Genomic DNA, 24506 nt, shown 5'->3' with positions numbered 1-24506 from the left:
ATCTCTGTTGCTCGATCATAGAAAATGAGTAAATTCGATACACAGGATCTTCCAGATCGAAAACCATACTGTCTGTCTGATATTATATCATTTCTCTCCAGGTGTTCTACCCATTTAGTTTTAGTTATTTTTTTCCAATATTTTGACTATTACACTTGTTAATGATACCGGTCTATAATTAAGGGGGTCTTCTCTGCTTCCACTTTTGTCGATTGGAACTATGTTAGCCTTTTTCCACATATCAGCTACAACTCCTGTATACAGGGATGCCTGAAAAATCAGTTGAAGAGGAATGCTGAGCTCAGGTGCACATTCTCTCAGAACCCATTGTGAAACTCCATCTGGACCAACTGCTTTGTTCTTATTTAGCTCCTTGAGCATTTTTTCCACTTCTTCTCTGGACACCTCTATGTGCTCTATGTTGTTCTCTGGAATTCTTATTGTATCTGGTTCCCTGAAGATTTCATTTTGTACAAACACACTTTGGAACTTTTTGTTTAATGTTTCACACATTTCCTTTTCATTTTCCGTGAATCTATTTCCCATTTTCAACCTCTGAATATTATCCTTTACCTGCAATTTGTTGTTTATGAATTTATAGAACAGACCTGGTTCTGTTTTGCATTTGTCTGCAATCCCTTTTTCAAAATTTCTTTCTGCCTCTCTCCTCACTGCCGTGTAGTTGTTTCTCGCATCTTTGTATTGCTGGTATGTTTGGGGGTTCGGCCTCTTCCTGTATTGATTCCATTTTTGTGTCGTTTGGTCTCTGGCCCTCACGCACGCAAGGTGAGTCCTTGCTAGTGCTGGGTGCTGGTCCAGTTGCCTGGGCATCCTCGGAAGGTGAGTCCTTGCTTGTGCTGGGTGATGGTCCAGTTGCCTGGGCATCCTCGGAAGGTGAGTCCTTGCTAGTGCTGGGTGCTGGTCTAGTTGCCTGGGCATCCTCGGAAGGTGAGTCCTTGCTTGTGATGGGTGCTGGTCCAGTTGCCTGTGAGTCCTTGCTAGTGCTGGGTGCTGGTCCAGTTGCCTGGGTATCCTCGGAAGGTGAGTCCTTGCTAGTGCTGGGTGCTGGTCCAGTGGCCTGGACATCCTTAGAAGGTGTGTCCTTGCTAGTGCTGGTCCAGTGGCCTGTACATCCTTAGAAGGTGTGTTCTTGCTAGTGCTGGGTGCTGGTCCAGTTGCCTGGGCATCCTCAGCAGGTGAGTCCTTGCTAGTGCTGGGTGCTGGTCCAGTTGCCTGGACATTCTCAGGAGGCGAGTCCTTGCTAGTGCTGGTCCAATTGCCTGGGCATCCTCGGATCATGAGTCCTTGCTAGTGCAGGGTGCTGGTCCTGTAGGCCTACTGTGAAACCGTACCAAAAACTTTTGAATCTTAGTTTGTTTCTTTGTTGTGAGTTTCATTATAATATCTTTCATGTCCTTTAGGTGCTGGTAATAATCTGTCAGCTCTTCATTATCAGTTACATCAACCAAATCAAGCAGATCATTAACCTTTTGCAATGATGCAGCATATGGAATAGGTAACACACTATCATCTTCCTCTTTCACATCCTCATCATTATTACCAGTAACACACTGGATAATCTCAGTATCAGTTAATTCAATATAACCTGGATCATCAGCATCATTATCTAACCACTCAGTCACATCAGAAAGTTGCAAATCTTCCTCACCTTCATCTCTGAATGTCTCAAAAATCGCATTATCAAAGCACTCAAAATCATAGTCATCTTCGTCTTTATTCTAACCAGGTACCGGACTCAGAATTTTATTCCATGCATTCTTTTATGTGGTGACCTTCAACTCGCTCCATTCCTTGGCCTAGTTGTAAATTGCATCTTTAATTGAATATTTCTTGAAATTTTCTAGTGTTCTACTAAACTTCGTATCCTTATTAGGCATCTCGTCTTCCTCAGAGAGCAGAACTTCCAAAATATCTGAATTCATAGCTCTTTTATAAAGCCTTTGAGAGCATAGATAACCCCTAATCCATGGGCTGTATTACAGATGTAGTGTTTGGTGGTAAAGCCATACATGTTATTTTGCCATCAGGCGATGTTAATTTAGCAATGGGGTGAGCTGGGGCATTGTCAGTCAACAACATTGCCTTTACCTCAGCAGGATGAATTCTACACATATTGATCTGCTGCTTTTTTACTTCTTTACAAAAATGATTCTGGAACCAATCCTCAAAAATAATCTGTGTGAACCAGGCATTTTTTGTGTTGTAGTAGATGACAGGTAATCTGTTCATGCAGTTTTTCAATGCTCTGAGGTTGGCAGATTTCCCAACAATTGCGCACTTTGTTCGGTGACTGCCATCTGCGTTACAGCACAATAATGCTGAAATTCTTTCCTTCTTTACCTTGCAACTAGGAATACTCTTCTCAAGCCTGAAGGTCAAAGTGTTTCTTTGAAGGCATTTCCAGTTAAAGCCTGTTACATCTGCATTGTACACTTAAAACCAGCTTAGATTATTAGATATAATGTGCTGAGAAAGTTTATGCTTATATGCATTAGCACTTCCAACATCTGCACTTAATGCCTCGCCACAAATTTTCTTGTTAATGATGCCATACCTTTCTTTAAATTGACATACCCATTCAGTGCTAGCCTTGAAATTGTCAATGTTTAACTTTACAGCAAGTCTTTCAGCTGCATTTCTAATAGAATCAACTGAAACAGCAATTCCTTTCACACCATGCTGTGTAAACCATTTAAATACAGACGAGTCCAAATCCGTATACTTAGCAGGCCTCAATTTTTCCTGTTGCCTATTGCATCAGTTTGAGCAAAGAATTTCTTAATATTATCCTTCTGCTTTTTTATATCACAAATTGTAGCTTTACCAATGTTGAATTCTTGGGCGAGTCGAGTGACAGAGTATCCACGCTCTGCTTTCTCTGTTAAGTCAACTGTCTGATCAATTGACAAATGTTTTCTCTTTTATTTTATACCTTCAATACCATGAATGCTGCTCTGAGACATCTTGATAGATTAAATGAGTTCAAACAGTAAAAATTGTTCAAATTTATCACAAAATCCTTCACGCGCGAGCCCGACGTTTTTACCCCAGGAAGAGGAGAAGCACATGGTGCCAGCCATCTCATCCAGGCCCAATGCGTTGACATGACCTGTGCTTATTTTATAGGCATACTCAAAATTTAATGTACATATTGACTGTTACAAGTAGTTTTATTTAAAATATTATTATTGTTATAATTAGAGAAATATTGTTAGTTTGAAGTTTTATGCATTTTATACAGTACAGTTCTGTATTAACCCTTAAGCTGTGCATGGCATACATATACAACAGGACCTGATGGCAAAGTTCAATTTCTCAAATTTGCTCTAATGCTTTCCAAGTTTTTGTGCATACTAGCAAATCCTGCAACTTTGTCTAAATGATCATAAACGTAACTTGTAAAGTAAGAAAATAAAAAATAATTATAAAATTGAATATTGAAAACTTCAGATATTGAGATAAGCTGCAAAAATATAAACTATCACTAATTGTTCATTTGGTGTTATTATGCTCTCAGAATAGTATATGATCTTCATTTTCATAGATTTAGAATATATGTTTTCAGTTTAGTTTACTGTAAAAAATATCATCAATGTGGCATTTGAATTATGCGCCAAATTTAGAAAAAAAATTGATAGCTACAAATGTTCAGGGTTTGTGAAAAATCCATTCTAATAGGATTGTAGAACAGACAACTGTGCACAATATTTGTAAAAATCGTGAGAATCGGTCAGAAACTGAATTTTTTGAAGCTGACTCAAAGTTTTAGAGATAATTGAAGTTAAATTTATCGATAATGAATAAGGTAGTTCTAATTCATTAATTTACTTATATGTTTTAATAAACGTTGTTTGGCATTCGTACTCAAATATGTGAAAGTTGTAGGTCAATATGTGTTGGAATGATGTCAAGAAAAAATACCCCCCACCCCAAAAAAAAAAAAAAACTAAATACTGTATAGGAAAAATTATAATGATTTAGGGGATAAAAATATATATAGTGGCACCTCGATTAACGAGTTTAATCCTTTCTGGCACCGAGCTCGTTATGTGGAAAACTCGTCTTTAGAAACAAATTTCCCCATATAAAATAAAGGAAATAAATTTAATCCGTTCCACTCACAAAAATATCCATACTTGTATGACATTTTATAATGTAAATATAATACTGCACATGTATTTATGAATGTTTTGTTGTACTATTTTCATGTTTACCTTATGAAGAGTCGTTGCTTGCTTGAATGAGACGATGGGGAGGTGGGAAGGAGGAGAGGGGTTATGGTGTGGCAGGAGAATCCACCTCTGAATCAGGGGGGCTCTCTCGGGAATTTCTCCCCACTGGGACCGGATTGTGGATCACTATCACTGGCTCTTCTTTTCTCTACTTTTCCAAAGAACGTATCTATTGACAATTGCTCTTGTCTTTGTTTTAGGATGTTCCTAAAACGAGTCGGCAAATTGTCATTAAACATGTTCACACACAAGGTTGTCACTGCTTTATCAGGGCAGCTTTTCCAAGAATGCGGTCACCTTTTCAAACATTCCCAACACTTCCCTGATCTCACTGAAAGAGGCAGCATCCTCCCTTACCTCCTACCCCCTTACTAATGGTGCAAATTGTTGATGAGGATCTGCCATACTCCATTGTGAGATCAGTCACACAGACACCACGCTCATGCTTTGCTATAATTTCCTTCTTCAAATCCATAGTAATTGTGTGTTTCTTCCTCTTGACAAGACTATCTTTAACAAGCAGCTTCTTTGGCGACATCTTGCGTTACAAATTGTTTTCACAAAACCACAAAATACTGAAAGAAAAGCACAAATAAATGCAGAGGGATGCTTGTCATGCGCGATACAACAACAACACTGGCGTCGGAGGCGTCCGAGAATTTGTGAGAACCCGCGAGACGCTAGGAAGCACCATGTGGTTTTGCTCGTTAATAGAGGTGAAGCTCGTCAATAGAGACAAATTTGCTGTGAGTGGCTCACTCGTTACTCGAAATGATCTTAGATACAGCCGCTCGTTAATCGAGGTGCCACTGTACTTTATAAAAGTGATAAAGCCCTGATCATCAAAAACCGCCTAAAGAGACAAAGAAAATAGAATTTGAAATCTGTGAAAAACTCAGTCAAAAGAAATTCAAAGTCCCAAGTTCTGCCAGTTGTGACTGATTTATTGGGTGACCAATTTCATTCTATCTTGACATAGTTAGGGATGGGTATGCACTCTCCAGGATGTAGAGGTTACATCAAAATGAGATAATAAACAAGGGAGATAAAAAATATATATATTTTTTGGATATTGGTGACAGTAACAGATATTAACATTAGGCAATACATTTTTATGATATTTAACAAAATAGAGCATGATAACATACTCATTATTATTGGTATTATGATGCATCACTCAGCAATGCTATACAGGCACCAGCTGCATATCCACTTTGTGGACACTTCTTGCTACTATTCTTCTTCTTTGTACATTGTACAAGTGCTTGCATCTCTTTATTACTGCATTATCCCTCAGTTCCAGTTAATAGGAGCTGTTCTCCTTATCAACAAAATGTTCTCCTTTTAAAAAAAAATTGTCTAAAATACATTTTTGAAAATATTAGGATGAAACTTGCATGACGCTTATGCCAATAAGTTGGAGATTTGTCTAACATTTAATATTAATTTTCACATAATTCAAATATTTTTTGCCCAGCCCCAGCTTTTACAGCCCAGGCTGTAGCAGCTTTAGGGTTAATGCATGTGGTTTGTATTACGTAGGCTGTTAGAGAGGGAGGGGAGGCAACCGAGAACCCGCCCATACCCCCTTCCCCTTTCCTGCCCCACCCTCCTTACTCCTGCCCACCCTCCATACTCCTGTCCACCCTCCTTACTCCTGCCCACCCTCCTTACTCCTGCCCTCCCTCCATACTCCTGCCCACCCTCCTTACTCCTGCCCTCCCTCCATACTCCTGCCCATCCTCCTTACTCCTGCCCACCCTCCTTACTCCTGCCCACCCTCCTTACTCCTGCCCATCCTCCATACTCCTGCCCATCCTCCATACTCCTGCCCACCCTCCTTACTCCTGCCCACCCTCCTTACTCCTGCCCACCCTCCTTACTCCTGCCCACCCTCCTTACTCCTGCCCACCCTCCATACTCCTGTCCACCCTCCTTACTCCTACCCACCCTCCATACTCCTGCCCACCCTCCTTACTCCTGCCCACCCGCCTTATTCCTGCCCACCTTTCTTACTTCTGCCCACCCTCCATACTCCTGTCCACCCTCCATACTCCTGCCCACCCTCCATACTCCTGCCCACCCTCCTTACTCCTGCCCACCCTCCTTACTCCTGCCCACCCTCCATACTCCTGCCCACCCTCCTTACTCCTGCCCACCCTCCTTACTCCTGCCCACCCTCCATACTCCTGCCCACCCTCCTTACTCCTGCCCACCCTCCTTACTTTTGCTCAAAGTACAATACCTAAAAAATATTATTAAATTTTTCTAAAAATGTACTATGTTTTGGTGGGAAAAATTTAGTCATAGAAACCTTAAATTTGTTTTATTTTGCCTAATAGGTAATACTGCTTCCATCTCTGCTCGGCTCCCAAGGACGATAGCAGACACAACTTCTGCCCATTAATGATGGTAAGGACAGTTTTATTCTTACTGTACTACCAGTGTGTGTGTGTGTATCATATTGTTATTAACTAGTGATGGTAAGTATATTTATTATGTTGCCATTAACTAGTGATGCTGAGCGTATTAACCCTTTAAGTGCGCAACACATCATATGATGGGTTAAGTGACTTGCAGTAACTTGTGCTCCACATCATATGATGCATTGGAGTACCGCGCAAGATTTGAAAGGCCCGCGGGTAGAGGGGACTCCCATACGCTGCTTAGGGGTTATAGTAAACAGACACCATTTTGTAAAAAAAAATCCAGCTCACACTACCATCGCGTGGGAGGCATCAGTTACCCAGCAGCCACCATGTCGAGCGCACGGCCGAACGCTTATCGGGCGCGCACCACGCAATCACTCGTCCAAGAGCAAATAACCAGTGAATTATTTTCTGATGGTGAGGAAAGTAATTTTGATAACTGATATTGATAAAGACTACACACAATTGACCGATGATAGTAGCACTGACAGTGAAAATGAGATACAGCCGCCTCCCATGGCGAGGCCTATACTGTATGCTCACCCATACCACTTAGCCCAGTGTCTACTCCAATTCACCCTCGACCACACAGTTCATGTGATTATTTAGAGTCTGAGGATATTTTCGGTAACAAGTCAGAGGAAGGTGACTCTTTTTCTGGTTTTAGTGAAGTGGAATCAGAACATAGTGTTACCGAGCCTGGTGCCAGTACCAGTGGTGTTACTGGGCAAGAATTTGTTACGTCAGCAGTGTCTCGCCCAGCCAAGCGCCGCCGCATGGAACACGCCGCCGAGGCACCAAGAGTAGTGTAGTGATGGTGATGTTCTCAGGTAGTGTACTCACCTAGTTGTGCTTGCGGGGGATGAGCTCTGGCTCTTTGGTCCCGCCTCTCAACTGTCAATCAACAGGTGTACAGGTTCCTGAGCCTATTGGGCTCTATCATATCTACACTTGAAACTGTGTATGGAGTCAGCCTCCACCATATCACTTCCTAATGCATTCCATTTGTCAACCACTCTGACACTAAAAAAGTTCTTTCTAATATATCTGTGGCTCATTTGGGCACTCAGTTTCCACCTGTGTTCCCTAGTGCGTGTGCCCTTTGTGTTAAACAGCCTGTCTTTATCAACCCTGTCGATTCCCTTGAGAATCTTGAATGTGGTGACCATGTCCCCCCTAACTCTTCTGTCTTCCAACGAAGTGAGGTTTAATTCCCGTAGTCTCTCCTCGTAGCTAATACCTCTCAGCTCGGGTACTAGTCTGGTGGCAAACCTTTGAACCTTTTCCATTTTAGTCTTATGCTTGACTAGATATGGACTCCATGCTGGAGCCGCATACTCCAGGATTGGTCTGACATATGCGGTATATAATGTTCTGAAAGATTCCTTACACAAGTTTCTAAAGGCCGTTCTTATGTTAGCCAACCTGGCATATGCTGCTGATGTTATCCTCTTGATATGAGCTTCAGGGGACAGGTCTGGCGTGATACCAACCCCCAGGTCTTTCTCTCTGACTCTTGAAGTATTTCATCTCCCAAATGGTACCTTGTATCTGGTTTCCTGCTTCCTACCCCTATCTTCATTACATTACATTTGCTTGGGTTAAACTATAACAGCCATTTGTTCGACCATTCCTGCAGCTTGTCCAGGTCTTCTTGAAGCCTCAAACTGTCCTCCTCTGTCTTAATCCTTCTCATAATTTTGGCGTCGTCAGCAAACATTGAGAGGAATGAGTCTATACCCTCTGGGAGATCATTTACGTATATCAGAAACAGGATAGGTCCAAGTACAGAGCCCTGTGGGACTCCACTGGTGACTTCACGCCAGTCTGAGGTCTCACCCCTCACTGTAACTCTCTGCTTTCTATTGTTTAGGTACTCCCTTATCCACTGGAGCGCGCTACCAGTTACTCCTGCCTGTTTCTCCAGCTTATGCATCAACCTTTTATGGGGTACTGTGTAGTGTGGTGGTGATCACGTGCTTCCACCTTATGTGCACGTAGCGGCCGTACTGTGCGTAAACGGGCTTCAGCTCCTGGTCCGCTGTGTACATCACTTCCTCGCCGTCGTGCCCCTGTTGCGTCTCGCAGGACACCAGGTGTACTAGTGTGGAGTGATGGTGCTGGTTTTGTTCCTCGAATTCCTGCCTTTGACAATAAAGATGGGATTACCGAGCTTTTTCCTGATAATGGAGAGGATATGAGTGAATTTTACACTCATATCCTATTTTATTTTACAGCATTCTATGATGAGCCGCTCATGGAATATATTGTACACCAAACGAACCTTCATGCGGCTCATCTCATTAGAAGAGAGATAACAGAATTTTCATGATTGCAACATTGGAAAACCAGCAGGAATGAAGAAGAAATAAATTCTTTTTTCTACAAAGTGATAGGGGTAGGCAAACCAGTAAAGTGGTACATAAAGGCAAACCAACAAAATCAATAGAGAGAGGGGGAGTGAAGAATAAGGAGAGGGGGAACAAGTTCCTGAAGATTGCATACACCAACATAGATGGAGTGAGATCGAAGATACTGGAGTTAAGTGATGTAATACAGCTGCAGACACCAGACATTGTTGCACTCACGGAGACAAAACTTGAAGATGTAATTTTAAATGAGGTCATATTCCCAAGGGGCTACTCAATTTGGAGACGGGACAGAAAAATTAGGAAAGGCGGTGGCGTTGCTGTGCTGGTAAAAGAACACCTAAAGGTGAAGGAAATAATGACTGCCAATCCACAAGAAGTTGACATAATAGCACTAGAGATCTGCTATGAGGATGATAAACTAATGATGATAAATGCATATAGTCCACCGCCAAGCAGCACATGGTCAAAGGAGCTAGATAATAAATGTGAAGGTCTTATAACAATAATGAGAGAGATTATAGCGAGAGCGGATAACGATAGATCACGACTGTTGATAGTCGGTGACTTCAACTTGAAATCCATAGACTGGGAAGCATATGAAGCTAAAACAGAAGATTTTTGGACCTGTAAATTTGTAGACCTCATCCTGGAAACATTCTTGTATCAACATGTTAAACAAGCTACGAGGATGAGGGAAGGGGACGTTCCCTCCATGCTAGATTTGATATTTACCAGGAAGGAGGAAGAGATATTTGACATTCAGTACCTTCCTCCCTTGGGTAAAAGTGACCATGTCTTTTTGGGAATAAAGTATGCAATGCGTTATAAGCTGGAAGAAAATAAGGAGGTTGAAGCAGTTGAAAAACCAGACTTCAGGAGAGGACATTATGGTGACCTTAGAAATTTTTTTAGTGAGTATAATTGGACAGACTTGATGCTAGGCAAGGAAGTGAATGAGATGTATGGCAAGTTTTGTGAAATATATGATAAAGGCACAAAAAAATTTATACCAAAACAGAGATGCAGAACTAGGAAACAGGATTGGTTCAATAGAAATTGCGAGAGGGCTAGAGACCGAAAGACACAAAAATGGAATCAATACAGGAAGAGGCCGAACCCCCAAACATACCAGCGATACAAAGATGCGAGAAACAACTACACGGCAGTGAGGAGAGAGGCAGAAAGAAATTTTGAAAAAGGGATTGCGGACAAATGTAAAACAGAACCAGGTCTATTCTATAAATTCATAAACAACAAATTGCAGGTAAAGGATAATATTCAGAGGTTGAAAATGGGAAATAGATTCACGGAAGATGAAAAGGAAATGTGTGAAACACTAAACGAAAAGTTCCAAAGTGTGTTTGTACAAAATGAAATCTTTAGGGAACCAGATACAATAAGAATTCCAGAGAACAACATAGAACACATAGAGGTGTCTAGAGACGAAGTGGAAAAAATGCTCAAGGAGCTCGGTAAGAACAAAGCAGCTGGCCCAGATGGCGTTTCACCATGGGTTCTGAGAGAATGTGCATCTGAGCTCAGCATTCCACTTCACCTGATCTTTCAGGCATCCCTGTGTACAGGAATCGTAGCAGACGGGTGGAAACAGGCTAACATAGTTCCAATCTACAAAAGTGGCAGCAGGGAAGACCCCCTCAATTATAGACCTGTATCATTAACAAGTGTAATAGTGAAAGTATTGGAAAAACTAATCAAAACTAAATGGGTAGAACACCTAGAGAGAAATGATATAATATCAGACAGACAGTATGGTTTTCGATCTGGAAGATCCTGTGTATCGAATTTACTCAGTTTCTATGATCGAGCCACAGAGATATTACAGGAAAGAGATGGTTGGGTTGACTGCATCTATCTGGACCTAAAAAAGGCTTTCGACAGAGTTCCACATAAGAGGTTGTTCTGGAAACTGGAAAATATTGGAGGGGTGACAGGTAAGCTTCTATCATGGATGAAAAATTTTCTGACTGATAGAAAAATGAGGGCAGTAATCAGAGGCAATGTATCAGAATGGAGAAATGTCACAAGTGGAGTACCACAGGGTTCAGTTCTTGCACCAGTGATGTTTATTGTGTACATAAATGATCTACCAGTTGGTATACAGAATTATATGAACATGTTTGCTGATGATGCTAAGATAATAGGAAGGATAAGAAATTTAGATGACTGTCATGCCCTTCAAAAAGACCTGGACAAAATAAGTATATGGAGCACCACTTGGCAAATGGAATTTAATGTTAATAAATGTCATGTTATGGAATGTGGAATAGGAGAACATAGACCCCACACAACCTATATATTATGTGAGAAATCTTTAAAGAATTCTGATAAAGAAAGAGATCTAGGAGTGGTTCTAGATAGAAAACTATCACCTGAGGACCACATAAAGAATATTGTGCAAGGAGCCTATGCTATGCTTTCTAACTTCAGAATTGCATTTAAATACATGGATGGCGATATACTAAAGAAATTGTTCATGACTTTTGTTAGGCCAAAGCTAGAATATGCAGCTGTTGTGTGGTGCCCATATCTTAAGAAGCACATCAACAAACTGGAAAAGGTGCAAAGACATGCTACTAAGTGGCTCCCAGAACTGAAGGGCAAGAGCTACGAGGAGAGGTTAGAAGCATTAAATATGCCAAAACTAGAAGACAGAAGAAAAAGAGGTGATATGATCACTACATACAAAATAGTAACAGGAATTGACAAAATCGACAGGGAAGACTTCCTGAGACCTGGAACTTCAAGAACAAGAGGTCATAGATTTAAACTAGCTAAACACAGATGCCGAAGAAATATAAGAAAATTCACCTTCGCAAATAGAGTGGTAGACGGTTGGAACAAGTTAAGTGAGAAGGTGGTGGAGGCCAAGACCGTCAGTAGTTTCAAAGCGTTATATGACAAAGAGTGCTGGGAAGACGGGACACCACGAGCGTAGCTCTCATCCTGTAACTACACTTAGGTAATTACTTAGCGGACCAATGTAGGTGAAATGTATGTGTTTTTAGCAATATGTTTGTTGATGAAGCACTGTGTCAAACACGCTATCACAGATTACTGGAGCAAAGATCTGACTATTTCAACACCTTTCTTAGGGAAATATATATCCCGAGATAGGTTTCATATACTCCTCAGGTGTCTGCATTTTGCATGTAATGAGGACCGGGCAGAGGATGATAGACTTTGGCGAGTGAGACACTATATGAATGAAGTGATTGATAAGTTCAGAGATTTTTACGTACCAGCACAGAAGCTGGTGATTGACGAATCCTTTGTGCTTTTCAAAGGATATGTTTCATTCAAGCAGTATATTCCCTCCAAACAAAACAGATTTGGATTGAAATTCTTTGTACTGTGTGACTGTGAAACAGGATATGTGTTACACATGATTCTGTATTCAGCTAGTGATGTAGACATTCCCGGTAACGACGAACATGGTTTCTCGGGTAGTGTGGTGAAGTCACTGATGGCACCATGGATGAACAAGGGCCACATCTTATACACAGATAATTACTATACAAGTCCATTGCTAACTAAGTTTTTGGTTGAAAATAGAACTGGATTGGTTGGCACAGTAAAGGCACGAAGGAGGGAAATGCCAGTGTTTGACGGTAGACTCTCAGTTGGTGAGTGCCAGTTACGGAAATGTGATCAAATACTCTCGGTTCGGTGGAAAGACAAGAGAGAAGTGAACATGCTGACAACCATTCATGAGGGTACAATGTTGAACAGTGGCAAGGTGAACTGTGTAACGAAAGAACCAGTATATAAGCCAGATTGTGTTCTTGACTATACTGTAATATCAACATGCGTTTGATTAATAAGGCTAACATGATGGTTGGCACTATCGAGTGTGTGCGGAAAACATTGAAATGGACGAAAAAAGATTTTTTCCATCATGTTGACATGAGCATGTTGAACTGCTATAATATGTATCTGGTGAAAACTGGACGTAAACCTAGTTTCCGTGCGTTTGCTTTTACACTTGCAACACAGTTATTAGCAAAGCTTGGTAAAGATGTCCCTGGCATGCAAAGACCAATCATGAACCCAGTGTTGCAGCATGCTGTAACACCCACGCTTGCTCACATGGAGGCCTTTCAGCAACACAGACTAAAACATTTGCCACCAGCTGGAAAGCGTGCAATAGGCCAACATGAATGCTTAGTATGTAAAACAACAAAAAGGAGAGTACAGAAATGTAAAGTGGTGCAAACATGGTGTGAAGCGTGTGCAGTTCCATTGTGTGCTGTCGACTGCTTCAACGACTACCACTCTCTCTAAGAATTCTAAATGTGCAATAATAGTGCAAAAGCCTGTACATAGTGCATGCTTGTGTGTACATATAATAATGAACATTGTGATACATAATATAATGGCATAATGGAAAACATTTGTGTGCACATGTGTATACTCGATGTATGTAACATTTATTGACAATGACTGTGATGTAACATTATGTGCAACACAATTGTGACTAATATTGCTAATAAAATAGGCCTAAACACTGTAAATAATGCCGCGAAAATAAATTCGTGGCAACTCTGGCTGCTTGAAGACCGCGCGCGACGCCTCTGGGACACACCGTGCATGAGCGATCATGCATGGTGTGACGTCATCTCCCATCTTGTCGGCTCAATTACGTCGTCGGTAAGTTCAATTGAATTTTTTGTTCTCATGGTCAGGGAACACGACTTAACAGGTTGGGAAGAAAAATTTTTTTTTTTTTTTTTGGTATGCGCCTGTGGGTGACAAATGCTAAATAGCCCGGAGCCACACAAGGGTTATTCTTGGTGTTTTCATTACCCAGTGATGGTGAGTGTATTCATCATATTGGCATTACCCAGTGATGTTGATTGTATTAGTCATGGTATTATTCACCAGTTTTGTTGAGTGTATTAACCCTCTGAAATGCATTAGCGCCTAATTTCGCTCGATCAAGGGGTGCGCATAACACCTTAACCACTGCTCTGTGCCAAACGACAAATGCTTTTCGCCAATAACTGTCCCCACCGACAAAAGTTTTTTTTTTGTACACGGTCAAAACACGCTCGCGGTAGGTTGGATACAAAATGAACTCTTGGGAGGGGAGGACCAGTGAGAGGCAGCTTTCTTTGAAAAAAATTCCCAGAATGTCCTAGGGCTGCTCGCTGGGTTAGTATTGAGTGAGTAACCATGGGGTGGTGCACACGCCTCTGGCTCCCAAACACCTGTCCGACGCAGTGTTGAAAGATCGCTCTCTGTCGGTGAAATTCAGACCTTATAGCTTAAAGAACATAAAGGTCATGATATTGATGAAGCTAGGCGCAATAAGGACCTAACACAAAGGTCGGATGCAAGTTATACCACACCTATTAGGATGATACAGCGAGCGTATCCAGTTGTAGCTGTGAACGCCACCCATGCCCACCTATGCCATCTCCAATTTATATAAGGGATACATAGATGAATCGTTTTCTGGGTTCAGTGATGATGCATCTGATACAAGTAGCATAGATGAACAGTGTTAGCGGTTTCCATGGTGGTGTTTTCCATAGATATTTTCAAGATTAGCTGAATCTCTTCCAGAATGGCTGAATCTCTTCTAGATTGACTGACACTTGCTGTAAATGACTGAATCTTCCAGTCAGGGACCTTACAAAGCAATATTTTCAAGACTACCTTATGCATTACGAGCTCGGCTACATACCACTTTGTAACACGGATTTGGGTTTCTCTCTCTCTACTTCTCTTCCTTCTTTGCCCTCTACCCGTATTTTTACTTTTTATTCTCTACCAAGGGACTCCAAAACTTTTACCAAAGCCAACTCCACGCCACGTGGTCCTAAGACGATTGACCGACTTAGGATTCTACACCCAGTATGACGTGACCTAGGCTCTGAGCAAAACCCTAGAGTCGCCTCTACGCTGCCACCACCAGACCAGTAACACAAGAGCAATGATCGAGGTCTGGATCGATCACGCTAATTATTCAACCTAGGGGCTTGATCCCCACTATATACGATGACCTTGAGTGTGGAATAAATTACACGGTAATGATAATTCCGATTCGATGTTAGAATCGGCGCCCAATCCAACTTTACCTCGTGTGGACCACGTGACCAGGACAAGTTTACACATAAAACACATGGAAATAATGAAATGCAAAATATTAACAAATTTAATTTATTAAAAGAAAACTAAAACAAAATCTAAATATGTTCACTCCCTGTCACTTTAACACTCCCTACTTGACCTGAGTGGCAAATGAGAAGACTATCCCTATAATTAACAATAGCAACTATACCTTGGGCGACCACAGCTCTAGATGTTTGGCTGGTCTTGGGGAGAGGTAAGATGGTTGGCCTCTTATCCCAGCTGCTCCCGTTTCCACACTGATCTCTCCCTTGTCTGGTCTACCCCAGACAGACCATTGTAACCTTCTGCCTAGTCAAAGTTTCACAAAGTTACTAGCAAGGTTTAAGTTATAACAATTAACCTCTGTTGTACTTAATTGATCCAGACTGGTTGAATTATTTTACTGAAATTAAATTACACAAGCCTCTAACGGCAGAGCTGTTCCCGATCACAAAGATGGTTATTAAAACTTTGAGAAATAGTAGACCTGTCAACCCCTGATGACCTATGACCGCCGGTCACTCCGCCTTACAAGTTAGATCTGATTCGTGACGTCACTGATGGTGACTTAAACTCAATAATTAGAATACTCTTGATATTGTACCCAGTACTATTATACAATACAATTTTAATGCAAAATGAATAAAGGCTAATTTCTCTAAATTACTGAATACTATAGGATGGTTCATTATACAAAATTATGAACAAAGATGCCCGCCATTTGTGACTCAGACCTGCTAATTCCCAGGGGACTGGGCGTTGTTGAGAGGTCAGGTCCCTACTCGAACTTCTGGAACCTTCTGGAATAATTCTTACAACAGCCTAGTTTGTTACAACTTACAAGTACTAAAGCCAAGGGTGTACGTGAGTGCGTTATTTGCAAGCACACAGAAGAAAGAAACAGCGAAAATCTATCAGTACCTGGTGCAACGAGAGCGAAGTCGCGCTTTGTACCATGGACTACTTCATTGATTATTACTCACTTCCAAAGTACTGATTGTGTAATACAGTGTGTTAGTGTGTAAATAGTGTGTGAAACTATACATATTGTAATCTTAGTGAATTTTTAGCAAGTAATATTGCAACAATAAACATTGTGGATACATTACTGACACACAGTATCACAGTTCCATGGAACATTATGAACGTTCTGTTGTATACATATTGTAAATAACAAAAATATGCATCATATACAATAAAAAAACTAATAAAACAGCATTGGAAATACATAGAACAAATAATTGAAAATATATTTGTGGCAACTCACAATGCTTGAATGGCCTGCACGCTTGTTTCTGGGAGTTTCTGGTACGGGCGACCAGCCATGATGACGTCACAGCGCACCTTGTCCACGTCCCCACTGCCAAAGTAAGTGGAATTTTGTATTTATTTTTACATAGACATGTTCAGGGTTAAAAAAGCATTTTTTGGGGAACACTTGATTTCATGCGCATGGGGAATGTCACAATAAACTCGGCGCATCACAGTGGTTAAGGCACTCGTAGATATATTGTAGGGTTCAAAACTTGGGTACAAGATGGATTCCTGAGGTGTTTGCCAGCTTGAAAAAAATTCCCAGCATTCCCCATGGTTGTGGGCAAGCTCATATTCAAGGTAGCAACCATTTTGTATGTATCTGTTTGTATATTGAGCTCCCAGTCTCTAGTTGGTCATGTTTTTGAGAAAACACTCTCTGATGTTGAAATACAGGGCATATTGCTTGAAGATGAGCATGCCAGTGATTTTGATAACTCAAATCTGGAAAAAGACCTAAGACAGGTGTCTGATACTAGTGATACAGATATTGAAGTGAACGCTGTGGAGAGTATGTACAGTACACAGCTCTCACAGCCCTGCCATGCCGGCCTAGGTTATCACCATCAGTGGAACAACACAAATGAATTTTTGTATGTTCTCCTGAACATTTAGCGCCAAATGCAATTTGTTCGGATTATCCGGGAATGCTTTAGAGTAGGGTTCGTTAGAGTGAGGATGCACTGTAATTGAATCACTAATATGCTCACAATACTTTTTGAGTATAGCGATGGATCACATTTTATTATATAAATATATCACACTACACACTATTGAATAATATTACTCGAAAAAAAAACAGAAAAAAAAATCAAAGACATTGAAATAATTAAGTAATAATATTTTTGTGGCAACTCCCGCCTGACAGCTCGGGTGGAGCTGACTGCCTCCGATGATTACTCTGTCAACGCCTCACTTTTGCCAGACTTCCTCGCCCTATTGTGGTCAAAATATGTCACAAATTATTTTCTATTTTTCCCATGATCAGGAAACACACATGAACACTTTTATAACTTTTTCTTCAACACGTGTTGCAGGCTAAAATCGCAAGAGAGCAGCTCAAGGGTTAACAAAAACCAACTAATAATATCAGGGGTTTCGCGGCCTGATGAGGGTATCGACATCATAAAACCAAAACACGCCGAGTCCCTGATGAAGGTAATGCCATCATCAATTAACCCCTTAACTGCGTTGCCTCCAAATGTGACACCCCCGCAGTGCGCAGGAAATAAATTCTCTGGAAAAAATTCTTTTTTCTTTTTAAAGTGTCAAAAACCCTTCCCTCAGTAGGGGTATGTAAAAAAAAATTCGAAATTGTACTTACTTTGGCTGCTATGGGGTCCGGAAGTTGGGGCGTGACGTCATCATTCCCCGTGCGCTCATGCCGTAAGCTCTCGGGGGCGGTGGGGCGCTCGGGGCGGGGCGCGTGAGTTGCCGCGAATATATTTTCGTTCATTTTTTGCGCACCTTTCCAAATACATTTTCATTGTTTTTATGTGCCAATCCAATGTATAATGAACACGTATACTATAATATCGCAGTACAACATCCGTACTGTCCGTAGACACTGTGTTACGTGCATGAAACTTGTGTACACATATGCAGCACATATTTACTATGTATCATGCTAATTTGTGTATATATACAATCTATTTACACACTATACACTGTCACACACTATATACATTCACTATCAACACATTCAGAACACCATGTAGCAGCTGCTTCGTATGGGCCAATAGCAGCTGCCTCATATGGGCCAATAGCAGCTGCCTCGTATGGGCTAATAGCAGCTACCTCGTATGGGCCAATAGCAGCTGCCTCGTATGGGCCAATAGCAGCTGTCTCGTATGGGCCAATAGCAGCTGCCTCGTATGGGCCAACAGCAGCTGCCTCGTATGGGCCAACAGCAGCTGCCTCGTATGGGCCAACAGCAGCTGCCTCGTATGGGCCAACAGCAGCTGCCTCGTATGGGCCAACAGCAGCTGCCTCGTATGGGCCAACAGCAGCTGCCTCGTATGGGCCAACAGCAGCTGCCTCGTATGGGCCAACAGCAGCTGCCTCGTATGGGCAACAGCAGCTGCCTCGTATGGGCCAATAGCAGCTGCCTCGTATGGGCCAATATCAGCTGCCTCGTATGGGCCAATAGCAGCTGCCTCGTATGGGCCAATAGCAGCTGCCTCGTATGGGCCAATAGGAGCATTTGGCCATGAACACATTCAGAACACCTCGAGTGAGAGCAGCCACACCCAGCCTGTCTCCCTCACTCCAACATCTTACTCGCCAACATTGCTCCTCCCACCATATTGTTATAGTTCTTATTACACATGTTCTATATACCTATGTACATGTTTTATTTACCAGAACTATGCAAGTAAGCCGGTATTGTGTCCAAACAGTACAGTGGCCACCATACACTGCATGAAAAATCACACAGCAGACGACGCTACGATTACGTCACCTCCCTCACCAAAATAGCTCCTCTCAACACTCTTCTGTTGCTGTTCTTACACTATATACACACACTATATATACCCATGTACATATGTGTTGCCCATAGCGAACCACTAAGCTAGTATGGTGAGCAAAACATTGTGTGTGTGGCAGCCACACACACAATGAGGCTACCTCAATTCTCGCCCTCCCTCCCTCATCAAAATTCCTCCTTCCACAATACTACGCACAACGCTAATTATAAACACATTCCTGCTATTATCACAATCCTGGTCACTAATTCCTGTAAATGAATAATTGACCACACGTTTATTTTGAAAAGGAACCTAAGAAATCATTTGAAGATTCCTAGATGAACGAAATAATGCTGTGGTGCTGTGGCTAGCGCTGTGAACATCGTGAACAGCATTGAATTACTGATATTTGAACATTGTACCCAGTCATTATCACACTCAGGCTCTAATATAACACTATCATAGCTAAATAATACAAGTTATATATATATTTTGACATTATTAGGCGATGCTGTGGTCACATGCTGAACAGCAGTGCTGTGCGCTCATGCTGCGAGCGCCAGCCTTGGTTGCTCACACACTACTGAGGCCCCCACACCCGGGAATGTGGACCACGATTTTTTTTAAAGATGGCGTCTGTTTACAAGAGCCCTGAGGAAGCTGATGTGAACCCCATGTAGCCGCGGGAGTTTTGAATGGAACGTGAAAAATACAAATACCCGGAGGCGCGTTGCGCAAACCAGACGTGAGCCTGCAGGCGCGTTGCGCAGTTTAAGGGTTAATGCATTTTTAAAAATCCCATTTATTGTCCGAATATTATGGGACTGGTTTTAAATGTGCCCCTTTATATTGTGAACAGTTTGATAGCAAAATGAATGACGTAGCATGAAAATTGAGGTTAGAAAGCTGAAAAGAGTACAGTTCATCCTCACTAACGAACCCCGTTCTAGCGAATTCCCAGAAGATCCGAACAAATTGAATTAGGTACTAAATGTTCAGTGGAACATACAAATGTTTGATTAAGCGAAGATTGTTCATCCAAGCAGTCACCGAGACCGAGCGTCGGAGGTGGCTGTCATCATCTATGATTCGCCAAAGTGTAAACAGTTATACAGTGTTTTATTATGCTTACCCATTGTTTCTAGGGATAAATGGTTGAAGGATGATAAAATGGTATCAAGGGTCATTGGTGAGAGTTGTTGTCAGGGGGGGCAAGTGGTGTCAGTAGTTAGGATTTATTGTTAGGGGGGGCAGGTGGTGTAAGTTATTCTCATGGAAGGCAGGTTGTCAGTGGTGTAAGTTGTCAGGGAAGCTGGAGTAATAGTGGTGTCAGGGGAGGCAGGTTGTGTCAGTGGAGAGCTCTGGCTCGAGTTATCATGTAAATGGCAACACGTGGCTGGCGCCTCCATGCTCCACCTTGATAGTTCACTCACTGTCTGCTTTTCACCAAATTAGCTGAGAAAATGTTACCATTTCAGTTGTTTGCAACACAAAGCTCTATCATATTCCATAGTCAAAATTAACAATTTATAATAAATTGTGGTGTCAGTGGTGAGAGGATGTATTAGGGGGTGGAAAGGCGTCAGAGAAGGAGGGTGAGTAGAGACACCAGCTGACTGCTACAGCACGTGCCTGCCTCGATACTAAGCTCACTTGCTGCTTTTGACAAAATTAGGAGAGAAAATTTTACCATTTCAGTGGTTTGTAATGCATCGCTCTACCATATTCCATAGTCAAAATGAAGAATTCATAATAATGTGTGGGGTCAGTGGTGAGGGGATGTATTGGGGGGGGGAGGGAGGGGTAAGGAGGCGGCTAGCCTCTATGCAGTCAACATTGGGTCGAGTTTCGTCGAGGTCTGGGTTCAAGGTCTGGCCTGAGGCCTGGTCTGGCCCAAGGCCTGTCAGTCTGGCTGCCACCCTCCCCCCCTCACTCCTATACCGCCAACATGCTACAACCCCTCCCCCCTCCCCTCCCGCACCTGACTACCAGCGGCCGGCCCTGACCCTCCTTCCCCTACCACCGGGGGCCGCCAACCACCCCTCCTCCTCTCTTCAGTTTGTTGAGAAAATTATATGATTTTGCTTTTTTGGATTCAATAATGCTCATATATGTAGAATTTTTAATCCAAATTGTTTGTAAGTGATTGTTCTATCAAATGCCATAGTGAAAATGAAGACTTCATAATAAATGAATTGTTTATGAATATTTATGTAGACTGATACAGTTGGCTTATGGAAATCCTGGCCATTACATCATATTTGCAGCCACCAATAACAGTCACATAGTTTTGATTTTAATATGGAATTGTTTACAATTGATTGTTCTATCATGTGCCATGTTCAAAATGATAAATACATAATAAATAGATTTTCTGTGATTTTTTGTTTTGTTGATAGTGGATGTAGGACCTTTGTTATTTTCACATGAAGGGGAGGGACAGCCTGGGGCTGACGGGTAGAACGAATTCCGCAGTGAAACGAATCGGCCTCGCCTCGTTCGAGTGAGGTCACACTGTATAAATATTTAAGTGTGGTTTGTGCGCTCACGGCCAATGCTCAGCCTTCGTTGCAGTGTGTGCCAGGTCGCTTGCCAGGCCAGCAAAAGAGTTAATCTTCCTTGGAGATTTCAATTTACCGAGTCTAAGATGGAGAATGGCAAACACAATTAGCATAGCAAGGAATGACCCGGGAAATAACCAACCACAGGTTAGAGAACTTTTGAGATTCTGTGACAAATTCTCGCTCAATCAACAGATTACAGAACCAACTAGGAACGAAAACACACTAGACTTGTTTTCTAGTGTGTTTTTGTTGTTTTCTAGTTTTCTAGACTTGTTTTCTAGTTCATCATTAGTTCACAAACAATGATGAACTAATCAGAGACATCACAATCTCAGATACTTCATACTCAGGCCATAAGCTCATTGAAGTGCGAACTAGCATAAATAATGGTAGTAGGTCTAAGAGACCCAACAAGCGAGAAGGAATATTCAATCAATTCAATTTTAACAATAAGAGGATCGACTGGGAAAAAATAAATGTAGACCTTGCAACCATTCAATGGGAGACAGTCATAAACGACAAAACTCCCACACAGGGAATAGCTCAACTGACAGCTGAAGCTTACAAGGTCTGCTTGAAGCACGTGCCTGTGAGGAGGGGCAGAAAGAGGACCACTCTAGAAAGAGAACGCAGACAACTCTACAGGAGAAGGAAAAAAATAACGGAAATGCTTCGGCAGACACAACTATCACAAGCAAAAAAAATAAGCCTAAGCAGGGAGATCGAAGAAATAGAACAAACGTTGAAGCGATCATATGAGTCTGAGGAAATGGAATTGGAACAGAAAGCTATACAAGAGATAAGGAAAAATCCGAAATATTTTTTCACATACGCAAAACCAAAATCAAAAACCTCTACCAGTATTGGACCGTTAATTACAAATGAAGGTACGTACACAGAGGACAACAAAGAGATTAGTGAAATTCTAAGACGCCAGTATGAGGCTATGTTTAGCACACCAATAAACAACATGAAAGTTGATGACCCAGACAGCTTCTTTATGAATGACATTCAAGCTGCAGATAATATAACGGATATTACCACAAACTCGAAAGACTTTGAAAGAGAAATTGACAATATGCCTATGCACTCAGCTCCTGGGCCTGACTCATGGAATTCAATATTCATAAAGAAATGTAAAGTACCAGTAGCGAGAGCACTCAGCGTAATTTGGAGAAAGAGCCTGGATACAGGGGACATACCAGCAGCACTTAAATCTGCAGATATAGCTCCGTTGCACAAGGTGGGGGGGAGTAAAGCCTTGGCAAAAAATTATAGGCCAGTTGCACTAACATCACACATAATAAAAGTGTTTAAAACGTTTGTATATAGGGTAATAACACCACAAACAGTATTGTTGGGGTGAAACTTTAGTGCGTCTGACCTTGAATGTGTGAAGGAAGCAGCCGCCACCTGACTGTGTGTAGTGACGTCTCTTAGTGCCTGAACTAACTATATCAACTTAGTTGTACAGTTGTGGTGAACAAAACATGTAGATACTTACATATAACATCTGTATATAGTGAATAAAATCAAAAACAGTATTGTGGGAGGAGAATGTGGGTGAGGGAGGGAGGAAGTAGCAGCCAGAGGCGGGCTGCCACTGGTTGCCACTGCCACTCAGCATGCCAACTTAGTGGTTCGTTATGGTGAACACGAATGTAGATACTTATATGTAACGTCTGTATATAGTGAATAAAAGCAAAAACAGTATGGTGGGAGGAGAATGTGGGCGAGTGAGTGGCTGGCTGGTGTGTGGCGGTCACTCCTCGTTGCTTTTTGACTCATATTAGCGACTTAATGGTACGTTATGGTGAACAAAACATGCAGATATTTATATATAACCTGTGTATATAGTGTAATAATCGACAAAGTATTTGTTCACTGTTTGATGAACATAATAATTGAATCAACAATATGCACACTATATTTTTGAGTACAGCGATGATTCACTCATTTTATTATATAAATATATCACACTACACACTATTGAATAATATTACAGCAAAAATACTATGAAAAATCAATCAGAGACATTGAAATAATTAGGTAATTATCTCTTTGTGGCCACTCCTGCCTGACAGCTGGCGAGCAACAGACCGCTTGGGACGCACGCTGAGTCAGCGCCTGTTTTTTGCCAGACTTCCCGCCCTATAGCGGGCAATATATGCCACTTACGATATTTTTATTATTTTTCCCATGATCAGAGAACACAAATTAACAGGTTTAAAAGAAAAAATAATTATTTTTTTGTATGCGCCTGTGGGTGACAAATGCTAAATAACTTTGAGCCACACAAGGGGTTAAACATAATACAGGGTACATAACACAATCAAATTTGCCCATAGTAGGTAAGCACCATGTAAAGAATTTGGGAATAATGATGTCTAACGACCTAATGTTTAGGGAGCATAACCAAGCAAATATTGCGTCAGCCAGAAAAATGATGGATTACGAGAACTTTCAAATCCAGGGATCCCATCACAATGGTTGTGCTCTTCAAATAACTTGTGTTGTCGCATCATGAGTACTGCTCAGTACTCACTTTACCCTTCAGAGCAGGAGAGATTGCAGAAATAGAGGGAGTACAGAGAACATATACGGCATACATAGACCCGATAAAGCACCTAAATTATTGGGATCGTCTCAAAGCCCCCCAAATGTACTCGCTAGAAAGTCGACGAGAGAGATATCAAATAATATACATATGGAAAATACTAGAGGGCCAGGTTCCAAATCTACACTGTAAAATAATAACATACTGGAGTGAATGATACGAAAGAAAAAGCTCAATAAAACCAGTGAAGAGCAGGGGTGCCATAGGCACAGAGAACACTGTATAAACGTCAGTGGTCCGCGGTTGTTCAACATTCTCCCGGCAAGCATAAGAAATATTGCTGGGACAACCGTGGACATCTTCAAGATAAAACTAGATAGGTTTCTCCAAGGAGTGCTGGACCAACCTGGCTAT

The 24506-nt window shown here is 41.6% G+C and overlaps 1 protein-coding gene across 4 annotated transcripts in view; it reads left to right on the top strand.

Annotated features, from left to right (window-relative positions):
* LOC123748317 (tripartite motif-containing protein 5-like) overlaps nt 1–24506 on the top strand; it is a 75739-nt gene that overhangs the window by 18066 nt on the left and 33167 nt on the right. For all 4 annotated transcript variants that reach the window (XM_069337402.1, XM_069337403.1, XM_069337404.1 and 1 more), the window contains exon 2: nt 6596–6665. In XM_069337402.1, coding sequence (XP_069193503.1) covers nt 6660–6665 — 6 coding nt within the window. In that variant the 5' untranslated portion in view covers nt 6596–6659. The remainder of the gene's footprint in view (nt 1–6595; nt 6666–24506) is intronic.

This window comes from Procambarus clarkii, chromosome 37 (assembly GCF_040958095.1).
Source record: "Procambarus clarkii isolate CNS0578487 chromosome 37, FALCON_Pclarkii_2.0, whole genome shotgun sequence".
In the NCBI taxonomy this organism is placed as follows: domain Eukaryota; kingdom Metazoa; phylum Arthropoda; class Malacostraca; order Decapoda; family Cambaridae; genus Procambarus; species Procambarus clarkii.
This window is presented reverse-complemented; position numbering and strand designations above follow the sequence as displayed.